The sequence below is a fragment of the Vidua macroura genome, chromosome 14 (genome assembly GCF_024509145.1).
Source record: "Vidua macroura isolate BioBank_ID:100142 chromosome 14, ASM2450914v1, whole genome shotgun sequence".
In the NCBI taxonomy this organism is placed as follows: Eukaryota; Metazoa; Chordata; class Aves; order Passeriformes; family Viduidae; genus Vidua; species Vidua macroura.
This window is the reverse complement of record NC_071584.1, coordinates 1,902,731-1,925,877: the sequence shown is the minus strand read 5'-3', so window position 1 is coordinate 1,925,877 and position 23,147 is coordinate 1,902,731. Positions and strand designations below refer to the sequence as shown.

Sequence of the window (23,147 nt, the reverse complement as noted above, 5' to 3'; positions counted from 1 at the left end):
CAGCCCCACACAGCAGGAGCTGAAGGGACAAGAGCGGTGTGACCCCAGCAGAGGAAGGCACAGGCCCTTCCAGCCCTGAAGAAACCTCCCATCCCAGCTGCCTGCTGCAATACCCTGGTTTAGATCCCACAGAAGCCCCTTGTGTATAAGAAAAGCACATAACCCCCTCCTGCCCATGCCTGCAGGGATAGCCCACCCCAAGTCAGAGCTCTGCCATCCTCACCGTGAGCAGATCAAGGCTCGTTGAATCAACCAGGTTGGAAAAGACCTCCAAGGTCATCAGGTCCAACCTTTGACCAAACACCCCCATGGCCACTAAACCATACCACAAACTGCCAGGTCTGCTCGGTTTTTGAGCACTGCCAGGGATGGTGACTTTACCACTTCCCTGGGGAGCCTGTTCAAGTTCTTAACCACTCATTCAGTGAAGAAATTTTTCCTGATATCCAACACGAATCCCCCCAGAATATTTCTCCACTACCAAGGCCCCACAGCACCCTGTGCTACCTCCAACACTTCCATCCCAGGAGCCTCCAGCAATCCAACAGGACTATATTCCCTGCAGCACCATGACAGGGCACCCTCTGCAGCTCAGCACCAACCTCCTAGTTTTCTCATATTTTGGCAGTCCTAAATATTCAGCAGCCTTGACTACCAAGATGCAATGTATACACACACACAGAGTTTAGACACCACAGTGTCACAGGGCTGGGGATACCCAAGGCTACAGAGAAACATTTGCAGCACTGGAGTGTCATGTCATACTTGTATCTCACAGCATATGACTCCAGAAAACTCTGACTGTAGGATTTAAATGCTTTAACCTTTGCTTTTAAAAAAAACATTTGGATACCCAAGGACATAGAGACTGAGAAGTATCTGTATGTCATTTCTCCATTGAAAAGAGACAGCAACAAAACAGAACGTTTTCAATTAAGAGCAATGAAAACATTGACAAATTGAAGAGAGTAGATGGTACTAAAAAGCACTGCATAATAGTAGAACTTTCTTGTTTAAAATCTTGGTTTTTAAAGCTCAAGGCATCTACACCAATGGAAAATCCTTTTCAAGGGCACATTGCAGCAAAGTTGGGTTTGTCCAGTATTGCAGGTGTACATATATTCCAATGAAAACAGAACTGCAAAGCCTGCTCAGGACAGATCCCACCACAGAGTCTATTTCAAGCACGCCCAAAAGATGGAAAATTTGATGTAATGAGGAGAGTGACGCCCCACTGATGATGGTGTAACAGGTTGTAGGATGAACTGTCCGGGTCAAGAACATTCTTACACAAAACCTGGGTCCACTTCATTTTGAGTTAAAAGCCAGTTGAAAACCCTTGCAGCTCATGGTTGCCTTGAGACATGCTTTACATCTCTTGAGCAGGGAAATCTGCCAAACCAGACAGCTTGTTTTTGAAGCAAGCTTCGAGAAGTTGGGAAATAACAGCCACGATGCTTCCTGCCATAACCTCCAAGAGATCCAGTGGCAGCACCAGAGCAGTCACTCCAACGAGGCACAGCCTGGCAGCAGGGGCACAGGGCTGGGAAGCAGTGAGCCATTGGAAGAGGTTGCCCAGAGAAGCTGTGGCAGCCCCTGGGTGTGTCCAAGGCCAGGTTGGATGGGGCTTGGAACAAGCTGGGGTAGTGGAAAGTGTCCTGGTTTGGAACGAGATGAGCTTTAAATCCCTTCCCACCCAGACCATTCTGGGATTCTCTGAAGCAGCACATCAAGGTCAGCTTTGCCAAGCACCATGCCCTGACCCCTAACCCCTCCCCACTGCAGGCTGTCCCCCAGCAAAAGGAATTGGCAATCCCACAGGCATCCTTCCTTTCACACCCCTATTCCTGCAAATGTTTTTGTCTGGAAGCCTTGTTTCCTACACTAGCCCTCTGCAACAATCCTCTTGTAACTTTTCAACTTGTCACCAGGTTTATAAAACTTTAAAGCTGGTGCTATAACAAACTGAAATGATGTTATTGCAGATGTAGGAGAGCATCTTGGGATGAATAAATTATAGGAGCCACAAAGAAATCATGACTATAATGGCTGGATGCTCCGAGCTGTCTACGGTGTGCAGACACAGGAGGGAGCAGGTTTAGGACTGCACAGATCATAGGGCAGGAAAATTGAAGCGTTATGAAGGGTAACCTCCTCTTATTTCAAATGCATACAAAACTTCTGGTAGTTTTCCTTATTGAAATAGTTCATTAATACTTCAAGGGAGTCTGAACTGTCTGGTGCTAGAAAAATATGTCCCCAGAGATGGCCTAGAGAGGGAAAAGGCTGCGTTGGAAGGATTAGTCCTTGTCTAGTCCCACCGTGCAGGAACATACAGCACACCCTGAACAGGCCAGTCCTCAGCTGGATGGAAGGACATCCAGCAGTGGGGGAAGACCTGCAGCTCTTTCTGAAGCCACTGGTGCTGGACACCATCAGAACTGCTCCCCCAGGACAAGTTGGCTGAACCACACCCTTCAGGTGAGTGACTCTGGGCAGCATTCCGACCACAAAGCACAAGGACAGACACCCACAGCCTGCTCCAGCTGAGTGTGACATGAGCTCCACACTGCCAGAGCTCTTCATTCCCCAGCTCAGAGATGCTGCTGGACTCCTCAGTAACCTGGCACCACACCAGGAGACCTGAAAGTGTCACTGCCCCAGTGCCACTGCACACCAGCAAGAGTATAAACACCGGCAGGCTGTTCCCTTGATGCCTTAAGCTTTAGCTTTTATGTTTTTCAGGTCCTGTACTGCATTAGTGTGAAGTTCTGAACTCCATACAGAGTGTTGGGAAGCTCTCTTCACAGTTTGGTCAGACAAAATAATCCTGAGAGCCAAGGCCACCGTCACAGCCTCAGGCCTGAGAAGCAGCAACAAAAGTAAATTGGGGGAAAGCAAACTGAGGCAATGTGACTTCATTACCTGAAGCTGTAATTGGAAAATGAACCTCTGATGTGCAAATAGACCAAACTTATATCTGCCCAAAAATCTCCTGACCACCGTGCATCTTGGGTGTAGCCTCTGCCAGGCTCCTGCACTGCCCAAGGTGAACCTGTTAAAGGCCTTTAATAAATACCCACTTTATTTTTTTACCTCTGTCTGGCCTCTGCTCTGGGTAGCCACTCCAGGCATCACCCTGCTCACTGCAACTCAATCCCAGGTCACCCCAAAGGAGATGGGCTGGGTGAGCTCTCCAGGAGATACCATCCTTCTGTCCTTCACGGGTCACCTGAGCTACTCAACAGCAGCAGCAGGAAGACATTCCTCCTCTCAGCCTGCCTTCAAATCCCCAACTTGCAGATGTGCACAGGAGATGAAAAGACTCCAGTGAGGCTTTCATCTTCATGGATCAGCACTTCCAAGAGGGTCTGCCACTCAAATGTGCCCCCCCCAATACCTATTTGGCCTGGCCCCTGGCATCCTTCCCCAGACATTTCAATTGATGTCACTGATCTTGGCTCAGCAAATAATCCTTCTAATCACTGACAAGAACAGAGGCTGCAGCTCAGCGTTGCTTAGCCATGCTGAGGGGGGTACACAGCGAGAAAGCATCACTCCAGAAAGTGAGCTTGAAAATACGGCTGACCACACACAGGCAGCAGCTGCCGTGAACCAGGAGGGGACACTTTTTAAAATAAGGGCTGTGGCTTTGGTCTCTCGTGACTGGGAGATGGTTGCCACCGTACCTGTGAACACCTTGCAGTCTGGCATGGCACAGGGTCTGGGAATGGCCCTTGGGGAGCTGGAGGTGCATCAGCTTTGGCTGTCAGAGCACACATGGCATCTACAGACAGCTGCAGAGCGTTCTGTGTGCCAGAGTGTCTGGGAACATCCAGCAGAAGGACATCACTGTGCTGCCTTCTCAGAGAGCCCTGTGTCCTCCAGGACGGGAACGTCACCACGTCTTCATTTTGGGAACACGGTTCCCCTGGGAGTGAGGGCAGGGAGTGCTCGGGGATGGAGCTGGATTGCTCCACAGCACCACAACCAGCTGGACTCCTGTGGAAAGCAGCTTTTGGAAGCATGCAATGTCTGGTCACTGAGAGCACTTGTTCCCCACCACCAGGCAGCCAGCAGGCGCCAGGAGTCCCAGGGAAAGGCGGAGAGAGCCGGGGGCTCTCCTCAGCCTGCCCAGTCCCAGCACCAGGGCCATTGTTCCCAAAAGGATGTCTGAGGATTAATTAATTATCCTACAAGGGGTAGTAAGTAATAACACTCCTTGTGGAACAATAGAAGCTATTTGGTCACCATGACAACCCAGCTTCACTTGTATGCCTTTAATTTATTCATTGCACAGTTCCTTTCCCAAGCACACATGATGCCAAAAAAATGCCTTGTTTTTCTTGCCAGTATCCATGTCCAGAGCAGGGGTAAAACACAGCCCTTTCCCCGGGGCATCTGTCACACAGAAGAATGATGCACATAAAATCCCTTCAGCCTGGAAACTTACATCACAAGAGAACTCTTCTGCTCCCTAAACGTTTGTTCTTTAAGATGATTCTGATTCTTATCCCCTTTTTGAAGCTGCCTCACCACGGTGCTCAGAGATCTTGATCTTGAATAAATTCTCACCTACAGCCATTTCATCTTCCATCCCCAAACCCTTCCACACCCTCTCCCCCTGCCCCGGTCTGGGTAGGGAAGATGAGCAGGACATTTTTTCTTGTCAGAGAGCCAGGGGGGATAATCAAAAGCCTAGAAGTGACATTCCTTCACATCCACGGGAGTGTGGCATGGACAGTGGTGCCCAGCCTGACCACAGCCACGCCACCACCATCAAAGCACTCAGTGTCCATCACTGTGTGCCCAAATTCTGCAGCATCCAGAGCAGCACGTGGATGAAGGTCTATGCCAGGAAATCTGGGCATCACAGAGGGATCATTGTTGCTGTTCCTCCCCCAGTTGTGTGCCAGAGGGGAGCAGGGGCTCGCTGCAGAGGGGAGAGCACCACATTTACATGGCAAGGGTTGGAAAGTGCTGCTGGGACAATGGCTCCTGCGTGCCTGGCCAAGCTGCTCTCACCTGTAGTCCAGTCCTGAGTCCACCTCTCCAGCAGGAGGTTCATCAGCCTCTGCAGGGCTCAGCTGCCTTCACTGAATGGTTGGATTGCAAAGGACCTTAAAGATCATCTTGTTCCAGCCCTCTGCCACGGGCAGGGACACCTTTCACTATCCCAGGCTGCTCAGAGCTGCACCCAGCCTGGCTTCAGACACTTCCAGGGATGGGGCAGCCACAGCTTCTCTGGGCACCCTGTGCCAGGGCCTGCCCACCCTCACAGGGAAGAATTTTTTTCTAAGATCCAATGTGAATCTACTCTCCTAGTCTGAATCCATTCCTCCTTGTCCTGTCACTCCAGCCCTTGTGAAAAGTTTCACTCCACCTTTCTTGTGGGCTCCCTTCAGGTGCTGGAAGGCCACCCCTAAGCTGGCTTTTTTCCAGGCTGAGCAATCCCAGCTCTCCCAGCCTTTCCTCGCAGCAGAGCTGCTCCATCCCTCTGATCACCCTGGTGCCTCCTCTGGACTCACTGCAGCAGGCCCCTGTCCTTCTGTGCTGGGCTCAGAGCTGCTCAGGCTCACAGGGGCAGTTGCTACAGCTGAGAACCAACGCCTCACCCCCTCCCAGTTATGTTTGAGCAAATCTTGGTCTCAAGGCACAAGGCCAGAGCCCAAACTGTCCATCGTGGCTCTAGCAGCAGGGTGAGATTTGCTCCAGCACCCCAGAACAGCCAGGTCCAAGTTGAGCCTAGGAGGGGAGACAACTCAAAGCTGAGTTGTGGCCTGACAGGCAAGATAGGTGGAGCTAGGTTAAGCCATCTGGCCCTAAACTCAAGCACAGCTACCCAGTGCCTCTGTACCCAAATCTAGGGCCACACCCACTGCCCGGTGTCACTGGACTGAGGTGTCACAGGTCATGCAGAGAGTTCAGGTGATGGTGGGATGGTAGCAGAGGAACTTTCACACAGGAACGTAAAGGTTCATGGCTGGCTCTCCCCCCTGGCTCATTCCAACACATATTCAGGCTTTTCAGGCAGTTTGGAAACAAAACCAACTGGTCAGGTTGTGCCACCCCCCTCCTCGGAAGAGCAGGTGGGGCAGGGAAACAGGGCAGGAGAGGCCAGAGACAGAGAAATGGGCCAGGAGCAGGGGGAGACCAAGATTATAATGGACCTGAACTGCGAGAGCTCTGAACTGGCCCAGGATTGTCCTGCACGGGCCAGGAAGGGAGGAACTGGACAGGAGCTGTCAGGAGGCTCCCACCAGCCTCCCCCTCCACTCAGCCCCTGGGAAAGGAGCAGAGTGTGGAGGAAAAGCCTCTGGACAGGAGGGGGAAAGGCAAGATTAGGCAATTACAACACAATCCATGTCCTCTGCTGGGTGCTGAGGGCTTCTGAAGGACAGTCCTGGCTGTGAACCTAGACCATGACCAAAGTAACCAACAAATCTCACAGATTTCACCCCAAACCATTGCCACCTGAGCAGATTATTGTTGTTGTTGTTGTTGTTGTTCACAGAGGTATGAAAAGCTCCAATCTATCAATGCCACCCAAAACCAGATTTCCATTAGATGCCTCTCTTTCCAGCACAGATCTGCAAGGAAATGTTGAATTGCCATCAGCAAATGAAAACTCACTGTTTTGAACTTGGCAGGGACAGACTAACCATAAAGCCACATTTGCATCAACCAAAAAAAAAAAATAAAACTCAAATCTACTTTTTTAAGGCATAAGCTTTTCTGACTTGGGGAGGTGTCTGTGCAACCAGCATAGAAGGGATAAAAATCTACTCTGGATGAGATAAGATGAGATGCCACAAGCTCCAGAGGTGCCAGCAGAGATCCAGATGCCTCCAAGAAACCACTGCCTTGGAAGTAAATCTCAGCCAGAAAATAGAAGAACAGTTTATAGCTGGGTTTTTGTTTTTTTTTTTTTTTCTCCTTCTCTCTTTTTTTCTTTTTCTCTCTCTTTCCAAACTTACCATGTTGACTTCAGAGATCTGGTCAATGCTGGAGATGTGGATGCTCATTCCCACTGTGACAGGGTTACCTGAAACACAAATAGGCTGGGTTAGGACCACATTCAAGTCCTCCTCTCTTATCTGCAAGATAAGAATTGCCTAGGAAATGCATGGATTTGATTTTAAGCAGCCCCATATTCCCTGAGTATCATGGAATTGAATGTGCTCAAGTGATTAGATTTCTCTCACTCCCAGACTTAGACTCACCCCAAGGAGTAGTGCAGCCTAAGCCTGATTTTTTTTTAATTCCTGGAAGTTAATTACCCCCTAGTAACACAATTATCTCTGGTTATTCCTAATAATTCCTTCAGAGACCATCAGCAGGCTCCTAGTGGGCTCGCACAAGGTGGTCCTGATTGACCATACAAAGAACTCAGCACCCAAGCCCATGCAAGCCTCGGGCAGGAAACATGCTCCAGCTCACTCCTCCATCACTCTGAGTACTCAGTCTGAAAATCCCAAGTGAGTTATAATACCCAAGGCACCAGACAAGTACAGGAAACAGATCTATGAAGTGAAAAGGCAGCATTTGTAAGGTGGCTTTTCAGAGCAGAGCTGGGATTAGAGAACAGGACAGTCCTTACTGTGGGGTTTAAGCCAGGTAAAACAATTTAAAATGAGGTAAGCACTCACTACCAAACCCAGCAAAAGCCTTCCTGTATCTGGAAATGGGGTTTTGCATGTTACCCCTCCCCTGCTCAGGCCCACAACCCCAAAGGCAGAGCACAAACCCAATCCCACCCCAAGAAAAGCCCCTTTCCCAAGGTGGAAAGGTGGAAAATGATCCCGTGCAATGCAGCACTAGAAAGGGAAAGGCAAGCAGTTGTGCCACTCAAGGTATTAACTCTTCCATGCACTCATTAGTAGATCTAAGTGCTGAAATATTTACAGATAATCATGAAATGGCTTAGAAAGTAATTAGGAGATTGGGGGAGAGGGGAGAACCACACAACTGGAAATGGAGTGATTTTTTAATTATGTGTTACCAGAAGTAGGGAAGCAGTGTCATTAGGGGTGCCTTGTGATTGGGTGTGCTGTTCACCGAGACCCTCTGCTGCAAATTAAGCAGCATTATCCTTTAATGGAATATGAACAACACTGAAAACATCAGAATCAACCACTGTAATTAGGCCCTGCTATGCAAATCTCCTTAAAGAGGCAGTGCAGGCTCCTGCACCCCGGGCTGGCTGACAGGGTGCCCGAGGCAGGGGTGCTCAGGAGACCTCGTGGAGCCTCTGAAGATCCCATCACAGACACACTCCCAGACACATCTTAGCTGTGCTTGTGCCTTCATCCTTCACAAGGGAGCCAGGTGGGAAAATAACCAACAGTCACGCCAGGGAGACACGATTCTCCGCAGCCTCTTTGTGCCAGAGGCTGACACAGGCACAGCAAAGCTTTTAAGGAAGTCTCACTTTGATAGTTTGTCTTTTTTTTTTCCCTGAAATCAGGGCCTTGTGATAGAAGCCATAGCAGGAGGAGGAAGTCAGCGCTGCCCTGAGGATCTTGCAGGCTAATTGGTTGCAGGAGGAGAGTCAGGGCCACGCACAGAGCTGCAGCAGGGCCTGGGAGAAGCCACATTCCCATTGCAGAGCCTTTCTGCCATGCAGTGCTGCTCCCTCCAAGAGTGGCCCACCACCTGCTTGGCTTCCAGCCTGTCCCCAGCAGCGCTCGTGTCACCGTGGCTGTGCATCCCCTCCCTCCCCAGCACCAGCCAGGGCCCTTCCCCCCACCGAAGGCAGCAGGCTGGTGGTGAGAGCAGTTAGCACTGGCAGTGGGGATCCACAAATCTCTGTCAGCCCAGAGCCTGTGCAGCCCGTTCCATCCATCCAGACAGTTGTGCTGTGTTCATCACCGAGTGTGTGTGCGGCATCCCAGCGCCCGGGGTCACGCAGTGACTCAGAGCCAGGGACGAGCTCCAGAGCTCCCCTCTCCCAGCTCCAGGAGCAGCTCTGGGGTGGAGGGATCAGCTCCCTGCAGAGTCAGCAGGGCCCCTCTTGGCACTGCTGACTCCTCCACATCCCATCTACCGGCGAATTTGGGAGGCTCCGCTGCCCACCTGCGAGCCCTGGGGCGTGCAGCCCACGGGCTCCTGTGTGCGACTGTCCTACAAACAACGCAATGAAGTCCTGCCTTTACTGCACAGCTAGATGCCAGGGAAGCCATTTCACCTTCTCCAGCCCTGCTGGCTGCCAGTCTGCTCAGGACAGGCATGCAGGAGCGTGGACACGGCCAACACAAAAATATGTCCTGACTCTCAGTGCAGCCCAATGGAAAACCAGGCCAGCTGGTGCCCAACACTCAGACTTTAAGTAGTACAGAAAAATAAACAAAGGACATCAATTCTGCCAATGTTAATAGCTTCAGGCAAGAGGGATACAAAAGTAGGGTATTTCAAATATGGGATAACGTCATCTGTAGATTTGTCCAGAAGAGAACGAGCTCCGCATTTATGGATCCAAGACAGGGCAAAAGAAGTAAACCTGATATTAAAGGCCCATGCTTTTATCTGTGCCTTGCCAGTAGGTACAAAGAACTAAACTTCCTCTCCTTAAAGAAAAAGCTTCTGCCTGGGAAGGCAAGATCACGAGGGAGGGAGTGTGAGAAATTCTGCCACTTTTGCCAGTGAATGGCACCCTCACACATCCCTGTTTCTCACCACCACTGGAGAGTTCACCAACATTTTGTCCTGAAAGTAGTTCGATGCCTGAGAATAATGCACTCAGGAAGTTGGAAGGGAAGCACACAAAAGACTTATAATAAAACCGGTCCTTTTTCTGCAAGTGATACTTGTCAAATATAAACACAGTGAAGGTAGAGAACAAGTTGTGCTAATCTGCAATATTTTCCCAGCAACCAGTTATTACTTTCATATTTTATTTTATAATGCATCAAACCCCAGCACCTGGAGTCACGTTGCTAACAGAAATAACTCGACACAAGTGTAGAGGAAAGGTTGTGTTTCCAAGGCTGTGTCCTGCGCTCCAGCAGAGGTGATGGCAGCCTGGACTGGGACATCTCTCCCAGAACTCAGCCTGGTTTTGAGCCCACAGAGCTCACTGAAGATAAAAGCACAACATTCAGTGAAGAGGGGGGTGATTACTCAGGCAGCTGCCCAGAGCTGAGGCCCAAGCTGTCCCTCTTCACTCCTACCCAGGGAAGTCAACACTTGGGTTCCTCTGCCTTCAAATCTCCAGCTGCAACACAGACACAGCCAAGGAGACTCCAGACCAGTGGGCAGGTGAACACAGCTCCATTTATGGTCCACTGAAGCCACATCATTTTTATGAACTGCAGCCAGTGCTTCAAGGTTCCTGGTTCCTGCATTCCTGGCCACGTGGACTTGGCACTGCTGGCAGAGCCGAGGTTTGCAGCTGCTGAGGGACAGGGATCAACCTGAAAATTACCCTTTAGTCTCAACTACAGGAACAAAGGGTGTCAGAAATTTCACAGCTTCCCTGAACAATACCTTCCTGCATTTCACTGCACTGAAGGCTTTTCCTAGGTATCCAAACTAAATCTTCTCTGCAGTTTAAATGTAGTTTGGTCTCATCATTTCCCCCCCCCCCCCCCCCACAACAGTGAAAGAATAAATCAATCATCCTTCCTTAACAACAGCTTTTATGCTCTGAGAAACCATGACATCCCCCTCCCTCCCCCACTCATACTGCCTTGTCTAGATTAAATGCACCTGATTTCTTCAACCTCTCCTCAGAGGTCATGTTTTCTAAAGCTCTGACAATTAGTGCTGCTCTCCTCTGGCCTTTTGCCAGTTTGTCTACATCTCTATTTTAAAGCCTGGTATCCACAAACCAGCCACTGAAGCAACAACACACTCGTACAGACAAAAGAAAAAGCAACCTCCCCTGTACAGAATCCTCCTAAAACCACAGAAACATCTCCAAGGCCGCTGCAGCCATCCTGGGAGCTGCTGGCTCTGTGTAGGAGGTTAGAGGTGGCAAAGGGGCAGCTGAGCTCCTGCCATTGGAGTGCATCACGCGTGCAGCAGGAGGGAGCACAGCCCTGTCTCTTCTGGACAAGAGGAGGAATTATTCAAGACAGCTTTGTGCATGAGCCTCAGCATTCCCTGCTTGCACCCTGCCTGTGGCATCACCAGTCTCTGAGATCCCTGCAGCAGCAGAAAAGCTGCTTTTAGGTCTTCTGCTGAGTAAACAAAGCCAGCCAGAGAAAATTAGAGGCTTCAGTTACTAAACCTACAAATAGAACAGGTCTGTGCCTTACCCTTCAATGGTAAGCATCCATAGGCACGAGATTCCATCCAGGCAAAACCCTGCTCCTCACTCCAAGCCCTCCAGAAGCTGAAGGGCAGCCCCAAAACAGCCAGTCCCAGACAAGGTAGCCCTGCACTGTCTGGTGGAAGTGTTTCTGCACAGACAGGCTGGTGCAGGCAGGAGGAGGAGGGCCAGGTTTGCTGATGAAGGACCACAGCACCACATGGCCTCTTGTGCATTTTCAGTGACCCCCCCACCCAACAGGACCAGCACTTGGGGCAATGTCAGTCTCACCACAGGCACGACAACCCCACAGCCTGTCACTCCACTGCCAGGACTTTTCCCTCCACTCTTCACTCCACGCTCCTCAACGAGGCAGGGGTGTTCAGCATCCGCTCGTTCTTTCTGCAGAAAATGGCTCGCCCAGGCCACTGCCTCTGCTTTGTTCCCAGCACTGAACCTTGGGGCAGCCTGGCTTTGTGTTTACAGCTCAGAGCCCGGGCCCACGTCACGGCTACGTGCAGCCATGGCTTGGTTACACAAGGCCTGACAGACGTGGTTAGTTGGGAGCCAAGAGCTTCCAGGTAATTGGAGGTGCAGAAGGCAGCACATCCAGCACCGGGCTTGTCGCTGGCTGAGGAGCTGCTGCCAGGATGAAAACATTCATCCTCTTCATAAATCTCCCTCTGGCCCTCCCAGAGCAGATAGCCTTGAATCATCTTCGGCTGATGGACTAATTAGTCCTGGGCTGTAGTTTTTTGAAACCACCCAAAAGATAACTCAGAGGCCAGCCTGTTGTCAGGACACTCAAATTTACTACACTCCAGTGCAGGAGGAATAGAGATGCTCCTGGGTTTTCAGCACACAGGAAGATTGCAAGAGGAGTTCACAAATTGCTGTCTGCATAACAGCTGAGCTTACAGATCTCAGGACCAAGGCTCTGCTACAGCAGTGAGAGAACATCTGAAAGATGCCAGCCCAGCAGGCTACACAAGCCAAATCACAAAGAAGTTTCCCAACACTGGTTTTCCTGTTCCTTTCCTTTTATTTTAGCTTATGTACAGCATCAAGCACAAACTCAGTTTAGTGTTAACATTGCTTGAGGAACAAGAAAAGCTGACCATGTATCATGAAAGCAGAAATGTTCTGGGAACCACTTTCATCCAGCACCTCTGATTTGCAGTGACATCTAGAAGCACCGAGTTCAGCAGGGTCCCTTAAGAACCTACTCAAACTTTTCCAATAAAATCTAGGTTTAAACATCCATTTAAACACTTTCCAATCCTTTTCTGACTTTTTTTTTTTTTTCTTTTCACTCTTATTTCCATGATCTGTGACCCACACCCACAGCCAGTGCTGTGCATTTCTTTTGCCAGGTTTAGCACAACAGCCAGAAACATCAAACACATTCAGAGGCTGATACTGGAGCTCTCCCTCTACTGCCAGCAGGTCACCCCATGGAATCCCTTGGATTTAAAAGGGCAAAGCCCTCCATGGCCTTACACTGTTATACATTACCAGGAGGAGAGATGGTCTCAAGGCAAGTTAGCAAACCTGGCATTGGCGTTTTGGCTGAAGGGGACAGGTTTTATGAGGGACTTGTCACTGCTGAGAAATCTCTTAGCAGGATTTTGGAGCTAAAAGACAGGGCCATGGCCTCCAGGACGTGTGGGGATGTCAATGCCTGCTCTTTCCCCGTGGATTCACGGCTCTGCAGGGGCAGGAAGGATATCTACCACCACTAGTTCCCATGGAGATTGCAGCTGCTCTCCAAGTAGGTCTGGCAGAAAACATTTTCTTGGGTATTTCTTTAGGTTTCCTTGGTATTTCTTAGGTTTCCTACATTTTCCCATACTCCTTTAGGGAGTGCTTGGCCCTTTTTACACCACTGGGCCCATGCACAGAGTGAGATTTTGCCTAACCCTGGTGTGGTTTCCATCCATCCACAGCACACCAGGCTCAGCAGCACCCTGTGCAAGGGGGATAATGAGGATTTCCAGCCTGTGCCAATCTCCTTTCTTGGCATCCTGGCATTGTCACCTCATCCAGTCAGACAACTGCATTTGAAATATTTACTTAAGAAAGGGAATCGTTAGGACTTCCCAAGGAAAATGCCACGTTGGAGGAAGCTCTCACCAGGATATCAAGGATGGCACAAAGGTAGAATGGAACATCTAAGGAAGGGTACCACAGAAGCACAGCACAGCTCCTGAGACTTTTGGAATATCCAAACAGGAACATGGTGCAAGCAATGAGGCTCCTGCTCAGTGAGGAGCCAGGAGCCACAGCCCTCGCAGAGCTGACCTCTGTTCCTGCCAGCACTGCTCCCTGAGACCCTCTTGGCAAACACAAGCTTAACCGGGGTAACAGCAGCCACAGTCCCAGCCTGTTGTCGCATGAAGCCTCCCCATGGACCTGAACAGCCACAGAACATTTTCTCAAGCAAACTGTGCCCGCTCCTGAGCCAGTGCTGAGGGATCCTTCTGGAGGAACAGTGCAGATGCAGCACCCATTCTGTGACTGTTCCAGGGGAAGCAGAGAGTTAAGGTGCACAATCTGTGAGGCACAGTGGATTGCCTAATCTATCTCATGGGTATTTTTAATGGATTAGTGGGTATTAGAGTGGGATATTGCAAATATCCCATGGAAATTTGGAAGTGAGAGAGAACAATCAGCTGGCTGCAAAAACAATGTAAAGGTTGTCCCAGAGGGATCGAAGGATTACAGAGGAAGCTAAATCAAGGCTGATTTTAAAAGATGTTGGTAGACAGCTACCCAAGCTGAATAAAAACAAGGTCTCAAATGTACAGGCTTTAAAATGGAACAAGAGAGTAGACACCAAGCCTGACAGCATCCAGACTGCCAGTGGACCCAGTCCAGCAGAGCACCTGTACACACACACAGGGCTCTCAGCATTAAAAAGCAGTCACTGACTACTCAGAACATCCTCTGCTCTTGGTAGAGGCCTAGGTCAATATTCAGGAGATAGATTTTTAAGGCTGTTTCATCCTCAGTGATGAAAACAGTCTTCCAACAGCTTCTGCTTGAGAATCTCTTGCCCAGGTGACGCACATCTGGTAAGGTTACAGCAAAGCGAGAGGAAAATAAGTTCTCAGGTTTGTCAAGCTCTAATTTAGAGAGACACAACTGCATCATCTCACCAGAACTCACCATCATCAACCTGGCATTGACCAGTGGCTCCAGCAATCAACTCTTTAAGAGCAACTTAACCAAGAGGACTGAGTGCCAGCTCCCATCCATCCCTTAAAGCTGGCAGTGCCCAGCTGAGACAACGGCCAGCTTGCTTTGCAAGGGTGTCACTGCCATTGGAGTCTTTGCTGGAGCAAGGACATGGCAGAAGGTGGATCCACACCTCACCCTTGGCAGATGAAGGCCGTGCTCCAGCCTCCTGGAGGAGAGGTCACCTGCCCTCCCCGTGTCCCCAGGGCACCCACACGGACCAGCTCCGAGGCTCTGCAGCCTGCAGGGCACACACTTGGTGTTCCCCTGCTGGATCCCTCTCTGCAGAGCTGGCACTATGAAATACCACATTTCCCTGTGTTTACACCGAGCAAATCCCAGGAAAGCAGAGACACCGGGCATCCCAGGTCCCTCCAGCTCCCCTCCACCAAGAGTAGTAGCAGGAGGACAGTGGGGCTTGCCAAGCAAGTGCCTGTCGTAGACTGACAGCAAAGCAACACAAGCCAGGCTTCTTCTCCCCAGCAGCAGCGTGAAGCATTGTGCCCACGCTCATCAGCCACCCCCACACCGCTCCACCTGAGAAGACTTCCCTCCTACCTCTGTCAGGATCCTGGCAGGCAACTGCATCTCTCCAGGGGCCCTGCCAGAGCAGCCCTGGGGCACAGCTCTGCCTGCCTGGGAAGCTCTGGTGGACTCAGGAACAGCCCAGTCCTTTTGCTTTTACTCAGGCCCTCAGAGCTTGTGTCTGCCCCATCTCCTAGAGCCAGCCAGGGCACTGTCCCAGATTCTGCTCCTCCAGCTGGGGCAGGCTCAGAAGTCTTTGGCACCCTCCTGCTCCTCCTTTCCCAGCCCAGCACCTGTTACCCTGCTTTTGAAGGGGGCAGCTCTTCAGAAAGGATTGCACACAGACACGAGATATTTTGAACCCCTGGGTGTGAAAGTCAGCAGGTATTTAACCATGTACCAGAACACACTCACCACAGGCAGCTGCCCCAAATCCAGCTCCCTGGGTTAGTCTTTGAGCAGGCCAGCCCCCAGGGCTCATCACAGCCTCAAAAACACTCTTTACAATGCCAAATGTTCAATTTCTGTACCAGTTCTGGTGCTACAAGGTCCACAGAGGCACACAGGTTTTAAAGCAGGTTTAGGGCTGAATCCCAAGCACTGGGATCCCTCCCCCAGCATCATAACACTCCTTGCAGAGCCAGGAGGTAGGAGTGCAGCAAAATACCTGGAAAAGCACAACACCACCCTCCTCCTCACAGCCAAACCACCCCCAATGGCAGGGGTGGTGCTGCTATGTGTGGGACTCCCTATCCTATCCTATCCTATCCTATCCTATCCTATCCTATCCTATCCTATCCTATCCTATCCTATCCTATCCATCCCATCCCATCCCATCCCATCCCACAGGATCCAGCCACTCCCTCCCTCCACAGGCCACTCCACCCCTCAGGTGGGCTTGCCAGGATGGCTCACAGGTGAGGTCACTTAGCAGTTTTCCCTGCCTGGCAGCTGTGGAATTTTCTCCCGAGTTGCCCATTGCAATGTCTCATTTCTCACCTGCCCACTCAGGGCACAAAGGTGCTGACCCAACTTTTCAGTGCTGGGGCTTTCCTGGCACGTGAGCAAGAAATGTTTTCTCCGTGGAGGAGCCTCTCTCTTGTGTGCACTGGAAATATTCTCCCCCAAAGCACCTGCAGGCCTGGCCTGGACTATGGGATGTGACCTGTCTGGGAAAACACTCTCTCACATTACCAAAGCCTGAGCCACCTAATCCCCTTAGCTGCAAATGAGCTGAGCCAAATTAATTTAAATGGGTTAACACAAGCTCCTCTGTTCACATCAAATCCCTTTCTCTGTCTTAGAAGTGTTTGTAACAACAACAAAATACCTGGACTTGTCATTTTTATCAAAGTGACAACAACAAGGTGTTTTCTCTTTTTTCCTCCCTGTTTTCATTTTTTTTTATGAGCTAGTCACACCTCCTCATCTCTGTTTACAGATTCTTGTCTTTAAAGGATGTAACTCCTGGATTGGATCCAGCTGGACATCCCCAGCATGTGGGGAAAAACCAGAAGGAACAAGATGGCCAGGTTGGTTCCTGGTGCTAAACTTGCACCATGCCCAAGGTTTATACTTAGGGACAGCCAGGACAATTTACAGGGCAAGTATTGAAAAAATGGAGTGAGTCAGGTCTGAAAATATCATTACATTCACATTAAATTCCTATCTCAGTTAGGAATCACGAGAAACAAAGCACACACATAAAACCAAGCCTCCCCCTTTCCAAATGTCATCCATGGGATGACAAGTTTTTGTCCCTCAGTTTCTGAGGCTCTTGGATGTGCTTTGTCCACAGTCCTGCCCTTTCTCCACAGTCTGAAACAGGGAAGATCTTACAAAATTCGGTGGCAACCAAGAATTGAAAGAGTTTAGTAGAAAAAAGGATTCCAGGATGTTCACTTTTGAAAGGTTGCCCCCTGTGCTGGTGTTTCCATTATTTCACTAAGACTTGATTTGCAATAATGTCCAGAACAAAAGTTGCCTTTTAGCCCAGAATCTCTTTATTAAGACATAAAACTAAGTCCCATTTGCTCACCAAAATAATTGCTTTCACTCAGGATGCATGGATGAGTGAATCTTGCAGAGCTTTTACATATATATTCATCTCCAGCAATTCATCAACACAATAAGCACACATTATTAACTTGAGTACTCATCAATTTCTTTTTTCTGGAGCTTCAAATACTAGCAAGGAGCTAGTGTGCAATAGGGAAGAAAAACATGCAGGGAACTTGTGATAAATGTTCTATTTTTGCTGTGAAAGGAGGATAAGAAGAAGAATTCAGCTCATAGCCTACCCTCTCCCTCACTTCCAAAAATTTCCTGCCAAGCTGAGATCCTTCTCCAGAGGCCAGGAGAGTGGGCTTTCCTGCAGACCTTCTCCAGGTGACATCTGTGACCTGGGCAGCCTTCTCTCCTGGCCTGACATCTTCTGATCTTACACCCAGAGCTTTGCCACTGCCATGAGCATCCCCTTTTTTGTGCATCACCCTCTGAACAGCCCAGTGCAGCCCTTGGACATGGCTCTTCCCCTGGAGCAAGGCTCCCCTGGCCCGGAGATGTCACCTGCTGTGACACCAGCACCAAGCTCCTTAAAGGGAGCAGGGAATTGTCTCGCAGAGTGAAGAGTAAGAACTACTCCAGGTAGCTGAGGGGATGTGTTTGGAGAGATCTGCTGGCCAGAAAGCCCATCCTGGCTCTGCAGCACAGAGCTGTGGAAGAGGAAGGGGCACTTTGGTGCTCTCCCAGCTCAGCTGACTGTCCCAAATGTGAGTGTGGGGTGACAAAGTGTCCCAGGAACCAAGGCACTCACCCTATTTCTTCCCCTGCTCTTGGGCTGTGTCACAGATAAAAGCCCGCCATGGCTTTCAGTGCTGGAATGGCTCTGCAGGCTCAGAGTGGAGCCTCACATGGGGACAGGGAAGGCTCTGTGTCCCCTCCTTGCTGACAGCCCCTGGGGACTCGCTGCAGAAGCACAGGAGTGAAAGCTGAAAGCAGTGCAGGACACCCTTCCCGGTTTTCCTACTCCACGACATGATCATACACAGTAAATATATTTTCTACCATATGCAGTGGTTTTTTGAACATTTTGCCAACGATGAAATCTACAAAATTCCGTTTTTCTCTGATGAGGTGTTGAGGAAAGTCCTTCTGCTTCACCTATCAGAAGGGGAACCATTTGTGAATGAGATTAATTCCCATTAATTAAGAGCCTTTCCTATGGCTGTACCATGACATTTCTCCACAGCAAGAAGTGGGCTCACCTGCCTGTTCCCTGTGGGGATTCCACAGGACACCACAGCGGAAGGAAAGGTCACAGTTTGGTGACCAAGCAATGGCCCAGAGCTCAGGAGGTGCTTAGGTCTGTTCTCACAAATGACAAGAATAGCAGGAGGCAGAGCTTCCCAGTGCAATTCCTGGTGCTGCTGTGGGTTTTCACCATCATCCCCAAAAAACTGCCCCCTTTTGGTGTCCCCAAGGTGTAAAATGGTCCCAGAGGTGGCCCATCCTCCCCCAGGTGGTGGGGAAGATCTGTTAGTCAACATTTCCACAGCACAGGAGCCTTGCTGATATCTGTCACACAGAGCCCCTAATACCACCTCAGAACAAATTCTATTTGTGCACACTCAACATCACATCCAGCTCAGCCCTGACTTGAGAATCCTTTTTGGTGAGTGATGATGTCCAGGGCAGAGAGAGCACAGCTTGATTTCCAGAGCCCAGGCTGAGCTGGCAGAGCTGGCAGGTAGAAATATCTTGTTTTGACTGGTAAACTGAGCAAGTTTGACATGGAAACCACTGAGGGAGAATAAATATGGAACAACAAGATGTAATTTTACAGAGTCTCTCTTCCAACTAGAACTGCACACGGAGTCATCCCACAGCTGAACTAAGAGGTCCTGAGGTCTAGGGAGGGGAATTCTGGACATGGTGGGGTTGGGCTGAGGCTCACCCCTGTCACAAACACAAATATTTAACAGCACAATTCCTGCAGGACTGCAAAGAACAGGAGAAACAGGAAGGGGAGGGGGGAAAGATCAGAGGGGAAAAAAAAAGAGTTTTTAGCTTGACACAGAAGCAGGGATAAATGCCACAACCAGAAAAACAGCCTATAGGAACGGTGTGATCAGTGCTGCCCAACCCAGCCTGAAATTCCTGCTCTGCTCAAAGCAAACAGCAGAGCTCCCATATCCCAGTGGGAAGGGACAAGAGCTCTGCTTCCTTCCATTTCATGAGAACAGGATCAATCCCTGGGTCTCCAGAAAACCTGCTTTACTGACCATTCTGTTCATCCTACAGGGCTCCACCACCCAACTGTGCCCCTTCTCACCCATGAGATGTGAATCCCTCTGAAAGACCTCGTGCCTTCTTTAAACACATCTTTTGTCTTGTCCACATTTCTGGTCACGCTTTAACAACTGCATGATATTTCACATGAAATATCAAGACATAAAAACCTCCAGCAAGGGCTCTCTGCAAGAACGGATTTCACAGACCAGACACTGTCAGTACCACCAAAAAACCCTCTTACATCCAGCCAGCCTGACACTGTAGCAGCCTCCAAGTCTTTTTCTTTGAACCAGACATAGGTGAGAAAAGTGACATGCACACACAGAGTGTCTTTCACACAGCAGTACAACTGCAGCACTTGGCTTTTCTATTTAGTGTTACATGGATTAAAAATACTTCTCTGCCTAACTGGGATACTGGGAGTCTTAGGAGCTGAACAATGCAGGTATGTAAAGCTGCTCTGATGAACAGCTCCGGGGCGGTGAGAATATATTTTGAGTAATCAAAAGGACTTCTACTAATGGATTTTACACTCCTTTCACATTGTGCTTTCAGAGGCAGTCCCTCGAAGGCAAGTTTACTGGCAGGAATAATCTCAGAAATGGGGAGTGTTACGTAGATGTTTGTCAAGGAGGAACATGGGTCCAGGTGATGTGGCAAATCTGGCTACAAACAACACTCTGCTTTTAGTCAGTTAATTAATTAAGAAGTATTGGAATTATTCTGCTAATTAGTAACTCGAATGCATTGCATTTTGATGTAAAAAATCTATGACTAAGGGTGGAGGCAAAATTCCTGCAATAAAAGCACAGTTAAAATGATGATGACGACGTCTTGGTTTTAAGAGAGATCTCTGAGGGGTCCTTGCCAGCCCAGTGCCCTGCCATGGGCTGGAAGAGCAGCTGTGCCAGGGCCTGAGCAGAGCTGCAGGGGGAGGCTGCACCAGCCAAGGGGGAAAAGGAAGGAGAAGGGCAACCAGGTGCATTTATCCCCCACAGGCTTGGGCATAAGCGTGAGAATCAACATCTCCTCCAGTTCCGGGGGAAGTACACTGGAATGGATGACAGCAAAACTTTATGTTCCTCACTGGGCACCACATCCTGAAAGGCAGGCACAGCTCTGTGGCAGGCACACAGCTTGCTCAGAAACCCAAGGCCAGTTTTGGGCTGAGGCTCAGGAGCTCATCTCCATTGCTGTCTTCTCCCAAAACTGCCTCCACTGCTCTGTGCCAGAGATTCCTGTCTCGAAAGGAGGATAATAAGTGTGGCCACACTTGAATGCACAAGGGTGTTCAATGTGCAGCAGGAGGTTCACAAGCTCTGTCACACTGGAGGAAGGGACTGGTCTAATATCCTAAAATATTATTGCCCTCAAGAACAAAATCATGAGGAAAACAAAATGGATGAAGGTTAGGTGGAAGGATGCCCACTGCTGAATGGATGTTATAGAGCCAGTTCTTAATTAAACTGTCCACAGGATCCTTGCTCATTCCTTTTCCTTGATTGATAGAGGATGGATTTGCAGGAGGGCAGCACTGACAGTGGGGTCCCTGCCTGCCATGCAGTGAGTGAGGGGGAAGCCCACAGGAAAGGGAAGGTGTTTTTGTGGCTGTGTCACAGGGTGCCTGTGTGCTCTGTCCCGCCCCAGTCACCTGGAGCTCCCGGGTTTCGGTGAACTCCGTGTGTCTCTCTCGGGGCACTGGGGCTGAGCGCTCACAGCTGTGGCTGAAATCAAGAGGAACTGTGCTCCAAACAGGCAGTGCCTGCCTCCAGTGCTGCTGAGCATCCTGGAAAATCACACCCTCACTGGGCACCCCTCAGCAGGGGATACCTTTGGCTTCTCGGGGGAGAGGTGTGAACGCGCTCCTGCTGTACTGCTGTGCTTGACAGCAGTCATAGAAACAGCTCATGCTGTGTGGAGAGCGGGTCTGAGCACAAAGCAGCCAGGAAAGCACAAGTCCCAGATGGACTTTGGGTGCTCAGTCCCAGGCTTTGCACCAGACAATCACCTCAACCCACCCTAATCACCTGCTGTGGCCACCTCAGCTGTCCCCACTGCCATGGCCCCAGCCTGTCCCCCTCTGGGTGAAGGGAACGAGAAAAATCAGCTCCATGTGTAAATGGCATCTTGGTGAGCTCTGCAGGGCTGCTCAGGAGGAGGCAACTCTTGGACCTTGCCTCCTGATGCACCCTCACAAGGGGACCAAACACAGATCCCTGGAGAAACCCCAATCCTGGCTTTTTCTGAAGTCTTTTGTGTCTGACTTTACAGTCTCCAAGTCCTTTATACAGAATGTATTTCGTATAAAAAGAGCAAAGTGAAAAAAATAGAAATTCCATCATGTGGCAATGTGTTAACATCCACATATGTCCCAAAAAGGACGGGATCCTTTCATTTCCTGCCACTTCAGTTAATGAAGTAAGACACAACAGCAGGAGGTTGTCATCTTCCTTCTGGATTAGCCCTAGAGAGGATGTGACCCACGGTCTGGAGCCAGAAGTCACATAAACTGGGGAGGAAGTGAGGGCTGCACAGCTGCAGCCAGTTTTACTGACCAAGAATGGCCTTTTCTTAGTGCTCTTTATTCAGGAAGGAAAGTGGGACTACTGACAGCCCTAGTAGGTATTCACCTTTCCTTTGGCCTTGAGTGGCACTGGGGTCCACAGACTTTCCAGACAGCTTCTGTCTCTCCTTCCTCAATTAACTCCTTTCCCCAGCCTGATCCATAATCACCCCTCTGCTTTCAAACTCAGAGCTGCTCTTCTGCCCAGCCACGGTATGGGGGCAGAAGGGTGACGTTTCCTGGTGGAGTCAGGCTCTGTGAGGTGCAGCATTTCACATTCACCCCGTGCCCAGCTCTGGGCAAGTCCTCCTGCGAGCAGGGAAGGAGCTGTCCCTGGTGGGACGAGAGCCTTCCTGCCAAATCTCAGTTCCCTGCTCCAAAAGGGCTAGCTCAAGGCATCTCAGAAGAAAAAGGAAAATTGAATCTGGCTGCTCTGAGATTTAAACATTTTTGGTCACAGAAGAGGAGGGGAAAGCTGAGAACTAAAGCCTAGAAAGGCAGGAGAGCAGCTCCCGTGGCCCCCCAGACAGGCAGCCCAGGACCAGCGCCCATTGCCCTCTTCCAGCCCCACACCCTGGTCCTCCTGCTGCAGCATCACTGCTCTGAGGTGCTGCCCTGGCACCAGAGGCAGTGGGGACACAGCCCTTGTGCCAGCCAGGGACCCGCCTGCTCCCCATGCACAGGGGCCAGCCCTGCAGCAGGTGCCGCCGGTTTCATCGCCCAACGTTTTAGGACAGGGAAAAAAACCCAGCATGTGCACACTTTGGCTTGTTCTCAGAAATTTCTGAATCATTTTTCCTAAAATTCCACACACACACACCCCCCCTTCAAAAATCCAAAGCAAGCTATCTGCCTGGAAAAAGCCACCACCTGACACACAGTGGAAAACAGGGATGTTTTTGGGAAGGCTTGAACAGTACCGCCAGCCTTGACCACAGAAAAAAACAAATTCCCATTCCTTCCAGCGCAGGACCACTGAGAGCAGCAGTTTCCCAGGCACACAGGGCTGGTGGGCCAGGGAAATAACACAAACACCCCATCCCTGCTGCTGCATCCGTGCCAGCAGCCGCTCAGCCCTGCCAGTTCTGGAGCCCTGAACCACCGACGATGCTTCACTGCAACACTTTATGCATCAGCAATCATTTATTTTTACAATTCTGCCTTTCAAGTGATGCTGTTACACAGGGAAAGGTTGAGGCTTTCACCCCCAGCTCCACTGCATCTGGAGTGGCCACGGAAGAAGGAATACTGGGGAATAAACGGGACGTGGGAGCAGGG

At 50.1% G+C, this 23,147-nt stretch overlaps 1 protein-coding gene across 2 annotated transcripts in view; it reads right to left on the bottom strand.

Moving 5' to 3' along the window:
- The window catches only part of LOC128814355 (gamma-aminobutyric acid receptor subunit beta-4), a 73,843-nt gene that overhangs the window by 40,643 nt on the left and 10,053 nt on the right, over positions 1-23,147 (bottom strand). For both annotated transcript variants that reach the window (XM_053990121.1, XM_053990123.1), the window contains exon 3: positions 6,978-7,045. In XM_053990121.1, coding sequence (XP_053846096.1) covers positions 6,978-7,045 — 68 coding nt within the window. The remainder of the gene's footprint in view (positions 1-6,977; positions 7,046-23,147) is intronic.